The sequence below is a fragment of the Apaloderma vittatum genome, unplaced genomic scaffold (genome assembly GCF_000703405.1).
Source record: "Apaloderma vittatum isolate BGI_N311 unplaced genomic scaffold, ASM70340v1 scaffold23677, whole genome shotgun sequence".
Taxonomy (NCBI): Eukaryota; Metazoa; Chordata; class Aves; order Trogoniformes; family Trogonidae; genus Apaloderma; species Apaloderma vittatum.
The window spans coordinates 1-21,491 of record NW_009727108.1 but is presented as its reverse complement, the minus strand read 5'-3'; the positions used below and the strand labels follow the sequence as shown (position 1 = coordinate 21,491).

The 21,491-nt window shown below is 38.7% G+C and overlaps 1 protein-coding gene across 2 annotated transcripts in view; it reads left to right on the top strand.

The window, feature by feature from the left end:
• PAPD7 (PAP associated domain containing 7) overlaps positions 1 to 11,731 on the top strand; it is a 46,947-nt gene extending 35,216 nt beyond the window's left edge. The window contains exon 10 of one of the 2 annotated variants that reach the window (XM_009873568.1): positions 9,474 to 11,731. In XM_009873568.1, the coding sequence (XP_009871870.1) occupies positions 9,474 to 9,653 (180 nt within the window). In that variant the 3' untranslated portion in view covers positions 9,654 to 11,731. The remainder of the gene's footprint in view (positions 1 to 9,473) is intronic. The other variant, XM_009873567.1, reaches the window with a different exon arrangement.
• The last annotated feature ends 9,760 nt before the right edge of the window (positions 11,732 to 21,491 follow it).

The following is a 21,491-nucleotide window of genomic DNA, read 5'->3' as shown; positions in this document are numbered from 1 at the left end:
CTTTCCCTGTAAGCAGATTAACATAGAAGGGGCACCATCTTTGAAAGCTGTTATGCTGTGTGCTTCCCAGTTAACTCTGCAGTCCTCAGTCAACTACCAAGCCTCACTTGTATCTGGAGGTTTGCCTTTTGTTTTAATTTTTGAAGTGATTACACAGATTCCTCCACACCTCTTCCCCCGTTTACCTGCCCTCCCCTGCTGCTGAATCTTACCTAGGCAAAACCAGCTTATCTGTCCAGAAATTGTTTTCTCTTAATGAGAAGCTAATCAAACAATATCTTGCCATTTTAGTGTCTGCAATTCAGTATTCACATGGTAGCATACAGTCTGAAACTTTCCAAATTTGTTTAAAATTAAACTGCAAAGGTATTTTAAGTTAAACTTCATCTAAATTACAAATTTAGTATAGTATGTTTCTCTTATTAACAAATCTGCTTTTCTGAAGAGGTGCCATGGAGCTTAACTTCATAAAAATTACACAAAGAAAGAAGCCAGTTTTGAGGCATGCGGTTGTTGGTACAAACCAAGTTGCCATCCAGAGTTTTTGCCTCAGTTGTTGTGAAGAGGCAGTGAGGTTGTACGATTTTTGAATCTCTTTTGGAATTCTGAGTCTTGGAAAACGACTGCTTTGTAGCCCTTTTTCCGCATTTCTATTACTCAGCTGTCCTTTCCAATACTTGTTAACTGTTCTTTTAGTAATTTGTATAGTACTTAGATGTTTAAAATTGGGAATTTTGCTGTGGCTTTTGCTTGACAAAAATTTGTCTCTGAGATTCATGTTAAAACAGAAATTTCTTGGTATCTACAGTGCAGAAATGGGATCGTGATTTTTCTGCACTGAATGTGCTAAAAGCTTATGTATTATGAAGTATAAGTGTTCTTTTTTGATAAGGATTTATGACCAAATCAGAAGTAAGAAATGGAATAATTCTATCCAGATGTCACAAGTTGAGGCCAGGCTGGCCATTAAATGAATGACAAATGCTCCTATTGACCCCTCTCCCTTCCCAGAAGAAGAGAAAGAGAGTAAGGGAGAGAGAGTAAGGGAGAGAGGCTTGCAGGTTGAAAAACCCACTAAAACAGCTTTAATGAAACAACAAAAAAAGATAATATTAAAATAACAAAATGCATACAAATATACACAAAACCAATATTGAACTTCTCTGATTATCACCACTGCTGCAGCAGGGCAGGCCCTGGGGAAGTCTCAGGCGGGATCTGGATTTAGGAATGCAGAGATTGGGACTGAGGGCAGAAGAACAGTCAGTCCTTCTTGGATTTTGGCCATAGAAGTACAGATCTCAATGCTTATGATCCCTCAGCTTTATACTGACTATGAGGTATATGGAAAGGAATACTTGTGCTGGTCAGGTTTGGGTCACCTGCCCTGTCCGCTCCTTCCTGCAAGTGTGACCTTTTTACTTACGCCCCTTTGACTTAAGGCACCCCTTAGGATGTGTGGCACACAGGATTTAGCAGTGACCTATAGGAGCAAGTATGAGCAAGAGCCTTTTTGCATAGCAATCCTTGGTAGTAACGACAAACATCAAGTGCTGTCATTTCTAGAAGCAGATGCTCTCTGAAAAATTATGCTGTTAACTTCAAAAAGTGAAATCATTTAAAAGAGACTTAGCTGAAAAGTAAAATCACCAAACATAGAATTGGTTCTGTTATAGCTCAGACCAGGACACCAGAATTCTGTAAATGTCTCCTTTTCATGTGCAGTTTTCTGAAGCATGACTGAGCTAGCTTGGGTTGATGGCTTTCCTTTTGCCGTTGATGTAGCTTAAGACCATGCTAGTTTATGACTTTAAATGAGTGCTTTTTACTAGCTCAGAGGACTCCTATCCTGACAGATTTGAACATGTGCAGGCCTTTTTTCTTAACAGCAAGTGTTCTTTCATATTAAAAAGCTCTTTGATCATCAGATCATGATGATTCTATGGCGATTCTTTGGAAGGGATTCGTTTGTCTGCGTGATGTCTTCAGCCTTTTTCCTGGCAACTTTCTCTGCGTCAGTTTGGCTTGGAGGCTGTACCTAGGTGTCCAGTACTGTCCTCAAAAGCAGAAGGTGCCAATATCAGGAGCACCAACTGTATTTTCAACCAAATTTTCTGCCATTAGAGCTTCCTAATACTTTCTTTTTTAAAACACCTTTGGTGTGATTACCAATTCTATTTACATACTGCATAATTAATTGGAGGATTTCCAGCTTGTTCAGGGACTAATTAAGCTTCTGATAGAGGTCTGTGTGCTTTTCCGGAATATTCATCATCATTTTTCCAAGTTGATAATTCTACTTTGCTGGCAAGCAGTTTGAAATTTCATTTGAGGGAGCAGAACAGTTTATGAAGCAGTGCTGCCCACTGGAATAAGCAGAAAAGGAGAGTTACTGGCATGTATGTCCAGGTGAATGGAGGGGCCAGAAGTTGCTTGGTGACTTTCCATGGAGAAGGAGAACTCTCCTTGTTATTTTGAGATGAAATAAGTTCAGTTCATTTGTGGATTGCAGGTCACTTTGTCACCAATGAAGACAAGAAACTTCACATTGCTTGCATCAGAAGAACTCTTTTACTTTCTAAGTTGCTTGGGCTTTTTTTTCCCCGGAAAAGTGGTCTCTTAATCCAAAAGTATTTAAAGCCATTAAGCACCACTCCTGCTGCTGCACTGACTTCCAGTGTGTCTCTAAGAAAACCTCCACCAAAGACCTTTTAGATCAATGATGTGTGTTCATGTATGTGTTCATTGAAAATTTCATAGCAACATTCATTGGCTCAATTGTGAAGCACAGGAGACAACTAGGAGATGAAACCTTAGTGTCACTGCTGAAATGCCACAGTCTAAAATACTCTTAGAAGAACTTGTGGAAGTAAGTTTTTGGGGTTTTTTTTCAGATTTTTTTTTTGTGTTTGCCTATGTAAGGCCAGACACTTACACTTAAAAACTTTTTGTTTATATGGCTTCTTTGGCTAATTTTCACTGTCTAAAATACGTTGCTTCAGAGTTTCCTATTCTTCCAAACAGTTGTTAATGGTGTTGCTTTGTCTTGCTAGTAATGCTGATACTGCGACTATCTGAAATGATTTCCTCAAAAGTTAGCAGCATTGGAAGAAAAAGCAATGTTGGTCAAGGGCTTGAGTGTAAAATGCATTTTTTTTAGATTAGTTCAAACACTTAAGTGTAGTTCATTTTGAAAGATACATTTCCTTGGTGCAATGCTTTAATTAGTTTTTAGTGTGTTATCCATTTGGACGTGACCTAACTTGTTTCTTCAATAGCATTTTTAAGCTGTTTAGGTGCTGAAGGTTTCTTCAGTCCAACCTAATAGCATTTTTCTTATCTTGTATTTAGATCTTTCTCATTTAGGGCAGAATACATTTTTGGTCTCATGCATTTTCTTAGGCAAAGGAAGGAGGATACTACTGTCTCCTTTGGAAACACTTTCTTCTGTGTATGACCGAACGGTGTTTGGTTTTTGATTTAATACCTACAAAATTAGGAAAAGATGATGCTTTGTTTCCTTTCCTAAAGAATGGAAAAAAAAACCCTGCAGAGAGAACCTGCATTTGAGTTTCAGAGACTGTTCAGCTGAAAACTATTCAAGATACTTTTATTCTTAGATTGTCATATATTTGTATGGACAGTCATTATGCAGTGATACACTTCTGTGTATGGAATCTGACTCAGCTCAGCTAGACCCTGGATAACCACATCTAACGCTGCTTACAGCAGAAGATTGTATTATGATCTCCAGAGGTCTCCATATAAACATCCAGTATAGACTTTCATATGACTGTATGAAAGTCTCTGGCCACCTTGGTGGTTGCTTTGTGGGTGCTTTTTGAGTTGCAGGAAAGACACAAAGTCTAAATAGTAGCTTTTAGGAACGTCAATAACCTCATCATAAAAAAAAAGATAGGCTTATGGAAATGTAGAAGTAATATCTGATTTTTGTTTGCATAATACACCTTTATTTTCCAATGTCACTGTAATCAGATTGTTGTTCCCAAATTAAACTGAGAGTGACTTGAATATTCACATATGCATTTTCTCTAATGACTTTTTCACATGTAGCGTCTTGATATCAGCTCATCATTTGGAAAGTGGTTTGGGACTACTTGCTGTAATAATACTTTTTTTTTTGTTCCAAATAAAAAGGTGAGAAATCTTAGTGAGATGAGATTTCTTTTCAAGGTTTAAAATTGTCCGTTTTATATGATAGAGAAGCTGTTACCTCTTGTTCTCCTTAATGACAAGTATGGCCCATGTCACAACATCAGCAAAGTTGTGGTGTGAGTTCTGACTTCTGGCAGTGTTGTTTTGACTCTCGCCTCTCATTTTTGCTACTTAACTGGTGGCAAGATCAAAAAGGTTATTTTTGTGTGAGATTTTGCTTTACCATAAGGTAGTTCAAATTATGCTTGGATTAGAATGGTGGTCTCTGCTGTCAGTTACTCATTCTGTGGACTAGGCCTTCTGATCTCTCAAATGCTCCTTTATCTTTGAACTGGTCATACTAACAGTTGCCTAACCTGGTGTGGAAGGTGAAGAGAAGCAAAAGCTTCTCTTTGTTACAGGCTGCTGGCAGAGCTACTGCACAAAGTAGAATAAGATATGAAGGACTGATATAACCTCCTCGCTTGTGGCTTTGAGCCTTTTGGTTCTCTAGTGTTAGAAGATAAGAAATCTCTAAAATTATTCTTGGATCTTAAGCTGTTTCTAGTCTCCCTGTTGATTTTTTTTTTCTTTGCTGCCTTCGCAGCTGGTTGCATAAATGCTATTTTCTCCTTTTAATGGGAGCAGAAATGAGTTTTGGTTCATATTATAAAATTTATTCAGGGCTCAAGATCTTGTCAGTTGTAGCTTAAAAGTAGCCAGTAGGCCCAAATAAGGGGCCTGAAAGGAGGGGACCAGTTCTAAACAAGTTCAGTAAAAACTTATTTTGATTTTTCTTATACTTCAGCTTCCAAATCTAGATCACTTATTTTACCAGGTTAACAGTACACCCAGGTACCTGGTGCAAAGATCTTGCAGAATCCTGTTAACTGGTCTCACGTAATGTGGCTAGGTTGAGCCATTGCTAGTGCAGTAGTGACTAAACCATTGGTTAGGTCATTGTCCATTGTTTCTCTGCAAAACAATGAATTTATTTCATAAAGAACAAAAAGTTAAAATTTAATTATATGCAGGATGCATTTTTTAGTATATTTCCAGATATTTGTATGCTCAGAAAGTTGAAAAGTGAACATAAATCCTTTTAAAAAGGGTTCTTTTGTTTGACTTTTTTGTTGGCTTTTTTTTTTATTTTTTTTCCACTACAAGTCTAAAATAGAGAAATTGGAAATATAGTGAGAAATTGTAAAGAACTTTGTGAATTATTTTCAGGATGTGTATTAAGTTATTTAAGGAACAAATTGAAAAATTAATGGTGCATCAAAGTTCTGAGTAATACCCTGCAGTATTTCACATGGAATGATTTTGAGATGTATGAGTTTGATTACCATTTCGATCAACTGCACACAAGATTCAAAAATGACCATTAAGCCTGTAGTCTAAACAACAAAATAGTAAATACCTGTCTTATGTCTTTTCAAAACTTTAGCTTTGTACGTCCTTACCAATTAGTTTTGAGCACTGTATGTATAATCTCTTTTCTTTTAGAGTGCTCATACTTCATTTTCATTGCTAACACTTCTCTGCTTTTTTTCTCTTTATTGCAGAGATGCTAACAGGAGAAAAACACAACAAACAAAACATAAACAGTTTTTGAAATGATTCTATGTTTAGACTTGAGCTGTGTTATGTTACTTGTGTTATTTCAAAATGTAGGTGATTTTGGCTGTAGATTTTCTTTCTGAATGACAATCTTTGACTGTCAGCAGTTTTGTATAGTAAATTCACCAGTATTTATGAATTAAAGTTTAGTTTCCGTACAAGTAATTACCTGGTATTTCAATTTCCACAAGATTTCTGGGGTGAAGGCCAGGAATGTCTTTTTAATAAATATTTGTAAAATATTTGGACATCTTTTTTAACGTGATATGTGATAGAAGAATTCTCCCTTTCCTCCCTGGCTTGTCTTAAATGCAATTTTTAAGTTTAACCTCCAGGTCTAACACCTTTTATTTGCAGAGGATCAAATTGAACCGATCTGTCAAAAAAAAAATCTCCCAAACCATTTCTATCATTCACTTGTTGAATCAGTAGGCTTGTGATGGGAGGGGAGATGATTCTATCAACAGAAATAGATCTAAAGAAGTCAGAAAAGATTTGTCTGTCATATCGAAGGTGAAGGGCTTTCTTTTTTGATTGTCTGATCTCTTTCCAGTCGTGATCTGCTTACAGATATGCCCTTTCTCTGTGATTATGAGAGTCCTGGGCATGTGACTGTCCAGAAGTGAGTGGTCAAGAGAAAAGCTGTTTGATACAGCCTCCTGAGATTTCCAAAAGAAATAAAGTAAATCTCTTTTTTTCCAACGGTTCTGATAGAAACCAAATGAAGGATGTGTGTCCTCTTGTAAACAATTCACTAGTGAGAAGATGAGAAACAAAGATTCTATTTTTGTAGTAAGTGGAGTTCACCAGGAGAGCCCTGCAGGAGTTTGGGCTGGGCCTTGTGCTGTCTTAACATCTGAAAGGCAATGGGCGAAGCGTGGCGAAGCTTGCTCTCATGTTGTTAAGCTCTTTAAGAGCCAACCGAGAAGGGCTGCACAGGGACCTTTCAAGACGATGTATCAAGAGGAAAGATACTTTAAGCTTGATAGAGAGTTGGTAGGCTCTGGGGTGACGTTTTCTTGCAAAGATGAGTTCTTAACATTTTTTAGAAATCTACTTTGATAATTCTCCGTAGGAAATTAAGAAAGTATTGAGTGTCAAACCAGATTTCAGACATTACATGAAGTTTTAATTTCATTATTCCTAAACTTCATATAACTACATGTAAAAATCCATGCATATCCCCCACCATCAGTGAGTACAATTTTATCTCTTACATCAGAAGAAAGTTAGAATACAAATGGAAGAAGAACAAGGAGGGATGGTAAAAGTGGTCAGACACTCAAACCTGGGGAGGAAAATGAGGGAGTATATGATCCAGGTCTATGTGGTCATCAGCAGTATGTGGAAAAGTCAGAGAGCAGAATGACAAGAAATTAATTGCTCCAAGAACTGGATAATTATCAGAAGGTGGGTTCAAGTCAAACACGATGCCCATTTAAGCTGTGAAATGCAACAGGACAGGACACGGGATGCTTAGAAGCTTATGGTTTCAAGAATCTGAACAAACTTGCAAACTATCTGCTTGAGAACAAGTAAATGTAAAGGCATCATCTCTGACTTAAGAGGTCCTTGAGTCAACTTCCTTAAATATCTGCTCTCAACTGATGAATCGTAAGACAGATGGATTCAGAGTCTACTTTCATAGTTTGCCAGTCTTTATCCTGATGGCCTAAAAAAAAAAAAGGCAAAATGCTTCACGACAAGCTAGAGATCACTTTTTGACTGGTGTGTTGATCGTTCTTTGGAAGTTTGATTACCTTTTGATTGACCTTCTTTTAGGATGTAGGTAGATAGATTTAATTGCTGTACTTGCTGTGGTGCCTGTCTGATCTTGTGGTGAGCTGCCTTCCCACTGCCAGTAAATTTTTTTCTGGATCATCAAACTGGGAATGAAGTTGCCAGATTTTTCATGTTTCCAGCTGAAGAGGATAGGCTTGCTGAAACTTTGCATGCTCCATGATCAGAGTTTTTCTGGTTGTACATTCGCAAAACTAAAGTTTTCCTTTGTTTTTTTTTGTCAGCATATAGTTGAGGATAATTGTAGTGACTGGCTGGTTTTAGTGTTTTGACTGCTGGAGGATCATTTTTATTATTAGGACCTCATTTAGTGTAGATCCTTAATTGTTTGCTTCTATAATTTAGATGTACACTTACAGAACTAGAAAACTTGGCTGTGCAAGAGTGTGACAAGATGGTGTGTTTGCTTGAATGACAACTTGCCAAATATATAAAACATATTTGAGATTTTTTTTTTTTTAGTTTCCTGTTGTTGACTTTCATAAATAGCTTCTAGTAGATGTTTTAGCAACATAGATCAATAAATAACGTTTGGACAATTATGTCTCTTAAGAGTGAGGGATTATCAGCCTGCATTCTTTTTCTGTTTGTCCTTGAATATTTTACCATTGATAGTCTGAGGACAGCGCTCAACGTATCTGTCTTGGGAGCCTAGAAATTGCATGTTGAAGGTTGATTAAGTTGCTGCAATATGCACTTCACAAATTAAGGTGGTTTTTTTTTAACCACCTTGCAGTTAATTATTTATTCCTCAATACTTAGTCTTCACCATTTTTTTCCCTGTATGCTCAGTGTGTCTTATAATTACAACTTGGCAATAACATGTTGCTTCTGGAATTTTGCCTTCAGTAACTGTTTTGATTTTGTGCATACAGTTGTAATGATGGCTTAGTGTTCTCGTATTTCTTCCTACTCTGGACTTGTTTGGAAATAGAGGTTACTAAAGTAGCTGCAGAGACTTCACATTCAAGCAATTGCCTCAAATAGTTAGCTTTGTGGTGTTCATGTTTAACCACTTCCAGTAGACAAAATGATGTATTAGGTTTTGCTCAAGGCAGACAGTTGTCTTAAAGTTATTGCTGTCAGACATCAGAAGAGATTGCTTACACTGAAGTTACCAGTATTTTGGAAGCCTGTTTCAATTTCATCTTTTGAAACTCTCCTACCTATTTTAAGCACATACACATTAAACTGACATACTGTATGCATTTAAGTGACGGGGCTGCCCGTAGTACCTTATGGTATGGTAGAGTTAGTCAGGCTGCCACTAAACTTTTTAGCCAGTTTCTGTTCCAAGTTTTTGGAGATTTCCCCCAAAGAAAGTGTCATGCGATGTTCCTGATCATTTAAGGGTTTTGCCTTGGTCTGGGTGTGAGGGGTATGGTCTAGGAGCCGTGTAGCCAGTAGGATTTACAAGCTGTAGCTAGTTCACCTGTAGCTGAGTGAGATGATGGGCAGGGCAGACTTGTGATCTGTGTGTATATGATCATGCCCTTATATTTATCTGTGACGTTTCTCAAAGTCTTATTGAGTATCTCACTTGGTCATGCTCTCTTTAAGATCCTCCAGTACAGACACAACTGTCACAGTTGGTATTTCATGTGGAAGGTCTCTGTTTTTATAAGAATAGTGCATAGTGAGTGTATTTCATGCTGAAATCCCAGGATTTTAAGGATGCTTTGAAACATACACCATTTCATTTACTTCAGAAAACACTTGTTAAACTGTTAATGCCATCGGACTTGCACAGCTAAAATTAGGCAAGCATGAAAAGACCAGTTGTTTCAAGCGATGTTCTGTGGGAATGGCTTGTATGTTGAGGAAATACCACTGATAATATGTGCTTTGTTTCAGTTGTTTGTATGCCTAAACTGAGTGCTTATCTTGTGTTCTTTTAGCAGCACAATGGGATGAAATTTTCCATGAAAGGAACTCATAACCAAGGCAACAGCTACAGCCCTGTCAGCGGTGGAGGCATGAGGCAACCGGTTGGTAACCGAGGACACCATCAGTACAATCGTAATATATGGAGAAGAAAAAAACACAGAGACAGCTTGCCTATTAGTCTGAGCAGATAATGGTAGATGCCAAAAATGACCTTCCCTGTTCAGACAAACTGAGTGAGTGCCACTCGACTTGTGGGATGGAGACCAGCGTCCAGCACATCGTTTTATTGGTGTTGCCAAATATCTGCAGCTGACTTCTTTGCATGTTTCTTTGTGTGGTGGTCCAGTCCATCTTCAAGAAGTAGTTGTGCTTATCTGTGAAGCCTTATTAAATGTGGAAGTTTGTTTTCTGCCTTCCCACAACGGTTCATACAGTGCCGAAGCAGCTCTGACAGTAGAACTGCAAGGACATTTACAAATGCTGTGGCTTTTTTGCTGTGGCTACATCTGTTCCTTTGTGGGTTCTGTTTTCTTTTATTTTGGAAGTGAAGAAGACTTCAGCCCCTTGGAATTATTATTTTTTTTTCTTTGCAGCAAAGCAAGTTGGGAGTTCATAAAAGTAAATTTGCTGCTCTCCTCTTTTTGTTTCAAAGTTCTGAATTTTTTGCTCTGTAAATATTGGAAGTATAATTTGTGCAATAACTTGGAATTTTTAATTTAATTTCATATTGTCACATAAGTTATATTTAAGGGGAAGAGGTTTTTTAATTTACAGATCCTTTCCCAGGTTGCATTATCTAAGTTGGGTTCATAGTTTTGGCAGGTTGTCTGAGCAGTGTTACAAACATGACATATGGTAATATTTGAGGCTTCTTGATTCACAATGAAAGTGCGATTTGGCTTACGATTTTAAGAAGGTATTAAGCTCCAAAGCATTTTGACCCTGTGTTTTTTAGCTCATTGTCTGGCCTCTATCAGTTGTCTTGCTCTGACCAATGAGTTTTAATTTTATTCCTTTAACTAGACAACAAATCCAGCATTTGTAGTACCAGAAGTAAAACTTTTGAGATGGAGGGGGGAAAAAGGTTGGTTCAAGCCCTGATGTGAAATTAAAAAGCTGTGAACTACACACTTTGATGCATTTTAGTAAGGTAACCTGTTAACGTTTGCGTTCAAACAAATTATTAAACAGAGGTACCCGGCTTAAGGAATGTGGAGAAAGGAAATATGTTGATTCCATTAAGGAATCTGTATAGCAGTATGCATTAGTTCTGTTAAGAGCAAATATATAAAAAGTACTTCAGCTGCTCTAAGCATTACGAGAAGTATCTTTTAATGTATTGCAGGAGAGCACAGCCCAGTGTTGTACACAGAATGAGTGGCTGGCACTTAATTTACAGATGCATACAGGTATACTATGCAAGTGTGTATTGCCATGACAAACACTGTCTTTAACTTTTTGAAAAATGTACATCCTGCCTAACCCTGAGTTTTTAAAGCGCCACAGTTGTCCTGGGAGTAGGTCACATCTCATGCCCTCTGACTTCCTGTTTTTTTTAATGAGAGTTCTTGAGCTATACAGAAAACTACAGATCAGTTATATAAGTCCACGAGCAGAGAGAGCTGAAGAATCCTGTTAACAGGACATCTATACTGTGTACAGATACAGAAGGTTTTAAAACTGATATCTGAATATTAAAACGAGGTGTCAAGCATGAAGCTTTTTAATATGCTGTATGCCTTTGAAGCAGAAGTAGTTCATGTTATTACTGAATCTGTCAAACACAAACAGGTCCTTGAGGGGAGAGAGGGCAACATTCCAAAGTAGAGTAGTGCATATCTGTTTGCAAAAAGTTTGTCTTAATGATCCAGACTCATCACAACGTAAAGGAAAAAAAAAAAAGTTTTAAAAATTGTGAGCTGATTCATAAATAATATCTTAAGGGCTGTTACATGAGCCTGTACTGCTTAGTCTTCACACACTAGCAATATTGAGCATAAAACTACATTAAAGAGCCTTCAAAGGCTTTAGTTGGTGTCTTATACTGGCGTCCATTTTAAAGCAAAACTCATTTGAAAAGTGGTATCATGTAACACTTCAGTCATGGTGAACCAAATAAATTGGCCTGGCTATCACTGTGGTTATGTGCTACAGGTTTAAAAAAATCATGTTTAAATTTTTTGTGTGGACAACTATGTGGAAGCTAAAATTGACATATTTTTATGTAAAGTTTTCTATTCTTTGATTTTTAATAAACTTTGGAGACCAGTCACTCTTCTGTACATTTTTACGGGAAATTTAGTGGATGAAGGAATACCTGACCTCATCCCATTTCTTGATGTGTGCTTCGAACATCTGCTTTAAATTGTTCATGCTCAAGACCTTCAGAATGAGCTTGGAAGGTGGATGGATGCCCTCTGCAAATGTTTGTGGTGTTTGTGAAGAAAGTAACAACCATGGCAGTTGGTTTTGTAATTGTGGATTTGATTTCTTGATATTGAGAGAATGCAGGAGCTGGAGGTTGTTCCCAGCAATATTCCTAAATAGGGGAGACCGACTAACTGATTCCCTTGAGATACCTTAACTTTTTGTATGATTTTTTTCGGTCCCTCCACGTAGTTCTGAAATGCCTTTCAAAATCTTTGTCTGATTTTCAACCTCCTCAAAGATTGGATGTGTTTTTTGTTTATTTCTGTTAACCCTTTGAGATGACTTTGAAATGTTAATAACTGTCTCAAATTCAAAATTTTAGAAATTCAGTTTTTGAAGGAACTTGCGTAAATATGTGAATTCCAAGAAAGTGAACGGAAATATTTTCAGTAGTTACACAGGACTAAGGATTCAGAATTGGAGAGGTCTGTGGTACTTGGACAATCTTAGTGAGTGTTCACAGGAGGAAAAACAGACAACTGGTGGGAAGGGAAACACTCGTAAAGGAGGATAGTTTTGTTTTTTTTTTTGTTTTTTTTTTTTCTGTCAAGATCAGTTAGTTGGTGGGACATAGCTGACAGAAGGATATATGATCTCTGCAAACACCAAGATTTAGTGCAGTAGCATTAATCTTGGAGCTTCAGTTTCCCTGGGCTCCACCTTTTCCTTTCCAGATGATGACTTTGCTTTATTCTTCCCACAGATTCTGCCCAACTATGATTATCCTTGTTACCAGTCGTCTTCTAATGCATTGAGAGTCTCACTTCGTTCCTTTGAGCTCTTTGTTCCCTGATAATAATCTCCAATATCTACCTGATCTTTTTTCCCAGTCCTATTGACTATTTTGTACACTGTCCATAGGCAAAATCAGCCATGGACTTTAGATGTGGAAAAAAGAGACCTACAGAGTACATGTTGATAGAGCTCAGTTGCTGTTTGTTGCTGTTTCCAAGAGATGTCAGTGCTGCTGTTGCACTGAGCTTTCCCTGGAACTCCATTCTGCTGGACACTGAGGCAGAAGACCCTGAACGGTGACTGCTGGTCCAGCGGTGTTTCTTTCCACAGAAACAGCTGTGGGACAGCATCCTGAGAACAGGCATGGCAACAGGCTGCCAAAGAGCAGTGCTGAAATTCTGCGTACCTGCAAGCAGTGTGACCTCTTTATCCCATGTGGGCAAAAAGGTAAGTTTAAGCTGTGAATGCCAACAGGCAACACATACCTCTGGGTATATATTTGTGTGGGGGGGCGAAATGTTTCAACTTCTGACTTTCTGCTTGCTGGCTGCTGCCAGTATAGTCTGGTTATAAATTTAATAACACCTGGATTGAACCAAAGTTATGTCCTGAATTCTCCAAATAAGAGACATGACAGAGCCATTGAAAAGCTCACTGATTGTATCTTGTACTTCGCACATAGACTATCTTGAGTGGGGTTTGGAGTGTTCCGGAAAGCGGATGTGGTGCCACAAAGGATTTTGCAAGCGGCCTTAGAAAAAAAGGCAAGCCTGAAAAGAAAGGTCCTAGATAATTCTATGATTCTATGATATCAAGAAAATGGATGGAAGAAAACACCAGGGGCTGCCCCAGGACTTTGGCTGATACTGCCTTGGGCTAGTAGCTGTAATAGCATGAAGGGACGTGGGTTTCTGCCTGACTTTCGCATGCCAGCAGCAAGCCTTCCTGCTGGGAGAGGAGTTGAAGCTCTGACAAATGTAATGTTTTGGAGGAGTGAGCTGATGAGTGTGTGAATTAATCAGCTGGGATAAAAGCTCTAGTCTTGTTGGTTTGTAAATAAACCACAGTACCGATTGTGGTTTACTTTAATTCACCTGTAAGAGAAAATGGTCCAGCAGAATGACAATACTGACCATTTACTGAAGCTCAGGTTCACAGCTGGAGGAGTGCTGTGGCTGACCTTTCCCAAAATCTTCTCTAGATGGCTTTAGGCTTTCTTTTTAACCAGTATATTAACTTGTATTAGAACTGGTTTTGTTTACTTCCTTCCTACATTGCTTAAGTTTCAGTCCTAGAGGTGCATTGCCAATTTTGGATGATGTAAGTCCTTCATTTGTTCTTGGCAGTAGGAGATCACTTAAGGAAACCTATGGACAGCTTGTGTCTGCAAGAGGTCTATTGGGCAAAATGTGTTTAACTTTTTAACCAAGGATTCTTACTAGAAAATCAACCATATATTTCTGTTATAGTTGGTTAAAGTAACAGTCACAGGCTACAGGTATGTTTCAGTGAAAGGGTAAGGATACCTATTGTAGAACATCTGTACTTTAAACTTGCAAAATTGCCATAAAAAGCTCTGGTCACATTTCTTCTCAGTGTTACGTTATTGCAAAAGTTTTGGCACAGAACATTGCATACGGCACAGCAGCAGGCTTTCAGTTTCCTATCAATTGCAGATTCTCCAACAGTTTGCTTTATTAAAAAAAGCCTTTTTCATTGAGAGGTTATCACATGAACATGAAAAGAAATCAGGAATGGATGAATTTTTTTACTTCAGCAAATAGCCCATATGCATGCTCATACTGTTGATACACATGCCTCTGAGATCAAGGAAATTTTCTGCTGTGTTATTGCTAATGGCCTTTGTGCCACTGCCTCTCATACTAGGGTTGTGGGTGCAAAGGGGATCTCGTCCGACACCTTATACACTTGCTTTCCCCTTATACACTGATGGGACGTGGTTTTCTGTTGTGACCTCTTAGCTGTGCTGCAAGCTGTTTCCTGCTTCAATAACTTAGCGGAGTTGAACCACGGGTGGATTTACTGTCTTAAAAGCGGGTTCCAAATAAATCCTTCACTGACTTATTTTTAAACCTAAGACAAGCAAGATTTAGGAGCTCCTGTTACAGGATCTTCCGTGTGAAAGGATGAAAGTGGCATTTAAAATGAAAGTCCATAACCTCTGTGCTAGAATTACCCCTTTCTATCAGAGAAGACTTGGGCGCTGATCCCATTGGGTATATTCTGTTGAGAAAACCTTTGCAGAAAGATTCCTTGCTTATTGCTCCTCCTTTCCAGTAAGGAAAAGCTGAATCCTCTGGTGGGCTACATCCACCGCTTCAGGATTACTGTTGGATGCATCTGGCTAATTGGAAGAGCCAAGACAACTAGATGAAATCTCACTCTTGTCAGAAGTTACTTGTCCAGGTGATAACAGGCACTTAAGGTGCAGTAAGTACCACTTACTGTATAATCATGCATGAGATCACTAAATCATCCCTGTTGTCTCAGTGAAATTTCTTAGGAGACTGAGGAGCAGAGAGTAAGAATCTGTCAATCCTACATGTGTGTACAGTCTTCTATGGATGAGCAGAGCAGAGTTGCAGTTCTTAGCATCTGTTCTGCAAAGTCAACCCGGTAGATGTGTTTACCCCTCGGATTAAGACGAAATGCAGCCACTTGAGTCAAGAGCAGGTGCGTGCAACAGTTTCCTGATCTGGTCCTGATACAATGCTTGAACACTGAATGCAGATGCTCTAGAGTAGTTCTGGATTTTCCATTCTTTGAAATTTTAAAAACCTGCCTGGACAAGGCCCCAGGTAGCCCAAACTAACCAGAGTCAATCCTGCTGGACCAGGAGGTCGGGCCATATGATATCTGCAGAGCTGGTCTTAATCAAAATTTTTCTAAGATACCACAAAAAAAGAATAACTTTCTTCTATTTTCATTTTATTTTATCTACTTTATCTCTGTTTGGTTTATGAAATGTTTTAATGGGGACAGGAATTGTTCCCTCTCGCTGCTTTGTCCTGCACTTGATGAAATGCATCTTCAAAGATGAAGATGAGAACACACTTAATTCTGAAGTTAGTAATCTCTGGAAATGCGGAGTCCCCAAATACAGATTACTGATCAAGAAGTAAATCAGTAAATCTGCCCAACTAAAAAGCATTTTTGTTTTGTATCTTCTCTGTACTATTAACGTTAAATGTATGTTTTGTTTCTTCTGATTGCAGTGGTAACACAATGGTGATGTGCAGGATATCAGCAAAATACTCTAAAATGCTAAGTCCTTCACCTTTTTTTCCTGGTGATAGTTGTGTAGATTCATCATGGAAACCTTTTGATAATTAAAATCTGCTTGTTTGCATTTATTCTGCAGTACAGGAGTACGTAGGTTGGTTAAACTCATACTGCCTGAAAAGTAGTAAAAACAGCACTGATGGAGCTTAAAATGTCAGGAAAAAAGCTTTTTCAGAGGTAAGATTTGGAAGCTGCTACTAGCCCAACTTTTACCTAATAATTCCAAATTATACATGTATAGATCAGAGCTGTCCCTTACTTTGAATTGTAGAAGTTGGAGAGAGAAGAATATTTATCAAGAATGGGTATATAGAGAAGGAAATTTCCACAAAGAAAAAGGAAGCGAAACCGAAGTTCTTAATAATCTTAACTTGCAATATAAAATAACCATACCAGCATTCCAAGCCACAGATATCCTAGTAAGGACTTTAAAACAACCAGCAAATAACTCTAGTGCTAGTATGATGTATGGAGAAGAGCTCCAGGATCTCTAAGGTACTGGTATCCCTGAGAAATGGAAAAAATAAATATCTGGACAACTTGTATTAGTATTTCATCTTTGCTTCTGTGAGAAAGCACAATAGGGCTAATAAGAAATTGAGGGAAAATTTAAACACTACTTTATTAAATATTTTTAGTGCCTAATGCAGTGTTGCTGCCATTTAAAATAAATAAATAAAATAGTCTGGTAAAGCATATGACACAGTTCAGTGCTACATGGTGAGTGAGCCAGGGTGTTACCTTCTACTTAACAGGAATGGAATCAATAGATGGCGCTGAGTGCAAAGTTTTGGGCCAGGGTAGTGCGGTTGGTTGAAGATTAACTCCGGAAACAGATTGTTTTGGCTCTGTTTGCTAATGATCCTGACACACAAACTGTCATGCACTGGCTGAATTTGCCAATGTGACAAATGTAGGAAGCTTTGCCAATACACTGTGTTAGAGTTTTGTAGTACTGAGCATTAGAGATGGGATGAAACAAAAAGCACAAAGCCAGAAATTAAGATTTTATAGCTACCTCCAAACAGTGAAAGCTTATGGGTTAGAAAGAACAACAAAGAGAGAGACCTGGGTGTATTTGTTGACAATATGACTGATTCACTAACCTTGTCTCATAAAGATGATACATGAACCTAAGACACATTAGGTGAAATTGTTACAGTAGTGTTATTTTCTTTTATTACGAGTCCAGAGTTTTACTGGTTAAATAATCTGTGTGTTTCCTTATTCCAGGAAAAACCCCACAAACACACAAAGAAATGTAATCCTCTTTTTTCTTTATTCAGTAATGGCAGGAGCTACAGACACAGATTTAAAGAACCTTCTAACACCTAAGGATCTACTTCATCTGGAGATTTATCAAAGCTCAAGTTAGCTCTTATGATGTCATGTCAAAATGATGTGAAATACTAGGGATGACAGATACTGTCACCCAGGTTTTTTGCATCAATTTCCACTGTTCTTGTCTTGTATTGACGAACTTTTGATCTTTGGCTTGGATGTGAGAGTGACTTGCCCCCTGGGAATGCTAAACATGCTAGCTGACTGTCATTTCAGATCTGCGGATGACAAGTAGAAGATCTGACTGGATGTAATCATAGAATGGCCTAGGCTGGAAGGGACCTTAGAGATCATCTAGTCCAACCTCCCTGTTGTGGGCAGGGACGCCACCTCTCGACTAGACCAGGCGACACATGGGGACTGAGCGGGAATCGAACCCGCGACCTCAGTGTCGGTCATTGTTGTCAGCACCGAGCTCAAACCACTGACCTAACCAGCCCCCTAATCGGTCTAGGGAATGTGGTACGTCTGAGGCAGCCATCACTCTCCGTTCTCAATTTTGTTGGAGTAATGCATGTGGCTTTATTCTGGATTACCTGTCAGATGCTTTTGTGGTATCTAGAAGAAAAAGGCCTGCAACACGTCAGACTCCTCCAATAACCATGAGCACTTCAGTTGATAAAATGACATGGGAATTTCATGGCACCCTTTTACTTAGCCTGGCATCCAAGACCAAACGCAGTCGCTGATGGCTTTTCCTTCCCAACCCTGTTCATTGACCTACTAATACAGAGGTCAAACTCAAAAGTGTGGAAGAGGAGTGGTGAGGAGGCATTTGAGATTGTGAGGAATGTAATCCTGAAGGCATGAAAGCTATTTAAACTCCTGTTGCACAGCTCTGGCTGTTTGCAATGGCTTGAAAAAACACTACTTCATCAGTGAGAAGGGTCCCTCCATGTATAAGGAGAGATCTGCCACAGGACTAGTGTGTCTAAATGGAATAAATTTCTCTGTCCCCTCCTCAAGTCCCTCTCCCATCTACTTACCGGTCAGATCCTAGTGACCTGAGAGAATTTTCTCCTCCATTACTTTAGTGGTTTTGCTTTAAATTGGTATCGATAGTCTAAGCTGTCCCAAAGGCAAAAAATATCTCCATTAAGCTGACTTTTACTTGTTACTTGCTCTGCAATATTCTTAATGCCAGTGTTCTCAGATTTATGCAGGATATAGTTGGATTTTTCCTCTGTACACTCCCTGCAGCTTTAAATTTAATGCTTTAAAAAATCTGCCATGAAAGTGCCCTTAGATTGTAGCATGGTCTTATAGCTTTATACAACAATTTTGTTATTTGTCTCCTGGAAAGAGTCAAGGTTCGGAGCTTAATGACAAATCTGACCTTACCGAGTCTTTATCCTTTCTACTTTCCCATTTTCAGTCTTTTCAAGTGTCTGATGCAGCTTATCCTAAAATATGTTTTGGATTAGGAAATTAATTAATATTTTTGTTTTCCAGATCAGAGGCTTCCAGGTCAGATGCTCATGGCACTAAGCCTTAGTCCCAATACTGTACCTACAGTAGGCAGGGTCCTGGGACCCACCCTGACTGCGCAGTTGTCATTCAAACTGATGGGGCACATCTGATCGTGTCAAGAATCTTACAGGATCACTCAATAATCACATGATGCACCTCAGTGACCAGAGTGTGTTCCACCGTGGCATGAGCCACACACAGAGCTTTGCTCAGATACTTCTCTATCTCCAGTGTGTTCAGAACAGCTATATGGGATGAACATCTGTACGTCAGACATTGTGAAACTGTTGAGACATCCAAGTGTACAGGGGCCTTTTGCGGAGTGGTGCTAAGATCATTATTTGCTTGGAAGACTCAGAAATGCTCACACAGACCCTAAGATGTAGGATGGTGCCTGGAGTATCTACGGGTGTAAACAGTCATGTCAACCAAACCTCAAAGAAGGAGAAGGCTAATAAACACTTCTCAAATGATCCACCTGCTCACAGCATCTTCTCTTTTCCCCTATAGTTCTTTGTCTCTCATAGGAACTAAAAACCTGTGCTTTCTGGCTCTCATGATTTCATGAGAGGAGAGAGGATGGTGGGGGGGGAGGTATCTGAGCATGTGAGGGCTATAATCCTCTAGGCATTAGTGCTATTTAAATTGGCAAGGCAAAATACACTATTCATTATGCATTTAAATTTCAGAGACCCTTTTGATGCATGAGGTAGAGCTCAGCAGGATCTTTCTAAAGATGTTTTATGAAAAGGATTGTGGTGAACATGAATTAATTTTTCAGTGTTGTTTAAGCAGATTGCTGTCAGTAGTTACTTCACAATTAGCTCGTCCTTCTTCTAGGTAAACATTGAATCTGGAGAAAGAAAAAGCTTTTTACCTGTGCATTTTGCAGAGGGCTTTTTTCATCTTAAGTGTAAGTCCCCATGGAGTCCTGGAACTGAATGTTGCTCATCTAGCAAAACTTTAAATTGGCTCAAGTATAGGATTTTTTTTATTTTATTCTTTTCATTTATTTATTTTTACTTATCTCCTTACAGGGTATTACAAGATTTTCTGCTCTTAATAAGGTAAATGGAGTTTGCTAAATTCAATTTGCCCTGACTGCAGAGAGAGTGCGCTCTTGCAGTGCTCTTATGTCCTGTCGGGAAATAAACAGCTCACCCCCCTCTGTTTTGGAAGTGGTGCTGCCTCGATTGAAAAACCTTTCCTGAGGCACAGGGTGGCTTTAAGCGTTTTGTAAGGGTAATATTCAGAACACTTGATTAGTAATGACTAATGGATCACTGACCAAGGTGGTTGTTTCTCTGTCAAAGCTGTACCTGGGAATCCCTACGTCCAGTTTGTGCTGTGCTGCTACACTGCTGGCATAATGCTTCATACTTCCAGATGTTAAACTGTTGTTTCCTTCTTAGGGATCTCTCAGTCCCTTGACTACATGCATCTAGCTCAGGTGCGTGAGCTTCCAATTGTTTCAGTATGCAGAAGAGATTTTTTTTTTTTTTTTTTTTTGCTCCTAAGTGCTCTTGGGAATGGAACTGGGGCCCTGATGGGTTTTCTCTAGCTAGCCCAAGTAGCCCAAAATGGCCATTTTTTTTTTCTATTTCATTCCAGTTTAAGACATCAACTGAAAAGAGAGTATACTCAGCATGGATGTAAAAGATACTCTTGAAAAATAGCTCCAAGCGTCATCCGGATTGGAGATTCTTTGATTTATGCAAGCAGGTACTAGTATTCCTTGTGTTATCCAGCCATAGTTCAGTCGTCAATTTACCATTAATACTATTCTCTAAAGGTTTGTGAGTTGATAGAGTGGAATCCAAATCTTTAATCACCAACATAATATCAACAATCACCATGGCAAATGAGTTGTTCGCTAAACTTGCATGGGAAGGAATAAATAGGAATAGAACTTCTGAAAAAGTAGAAATGTGTGCAAGCCAAATCTTCATTCACTTCTTCTGTGCAGGGAGTCTGTGTTGCCATCAGTTTAAGAGTTAATTTTGTGTTTTTCAAGAGGAGTTGGAATTACAAGTGTAGCAGGCTGAATCACTAGACTTTGCATTTAAATAGGTTTTTACATTTAATTAAAGAGCTTCTAAACGTAACTGTTTGTTCACAAGATTGTATTTTCTTGCCTCAGAATTAAGTTATTTCACCCTGAGTTTGGGTGTTGGTTTTATGTTTAGGTTCCTCCCCCCACCCCAAGCTTTTCTTTCCTATCTTACTCCCCACTTCATCCTGGAACGTACTGGAGATAAGGATACCAACATCTGTTTCTCATTTTGTACCTTTTTGCTGGGATACTGCCTCCATTTAAAGTAATATTCTGTAGGACTTTTATTGTCTTGGGTTTATATTTATACTGTGGTAAATGTGTGACTTTACAGAGCTTTTTGGCTTTCATGGTCAGAAGTAAGCATTTGCTCTACAGTAGTGAAAGGGTCTTGACTTTTTTTCCAAAAGAAGATCTTCACTGGAGTATGTGTCTCCATTTGCTTTGTAGGCTGTGTAATGAGTAGTCATTCAGGAAAAAAAAATACTTTGTCACTATTGCCTATTAGCGCAATTGTTGGATAAACAAAGGCTGTGGATGTTGCCTACCTTGACTTTAGTAAGGCATTTGACACTGTTGCCCACAGCATTCTCCTAGAGAAACTGCCTGCTCTTGGCTTGGATGGGCATATGCTTCGCTGAGTGAATAACTTGTTAGACGACCGAGTCCAAAGAGTCGTGGTCGATGGAGTTAAATC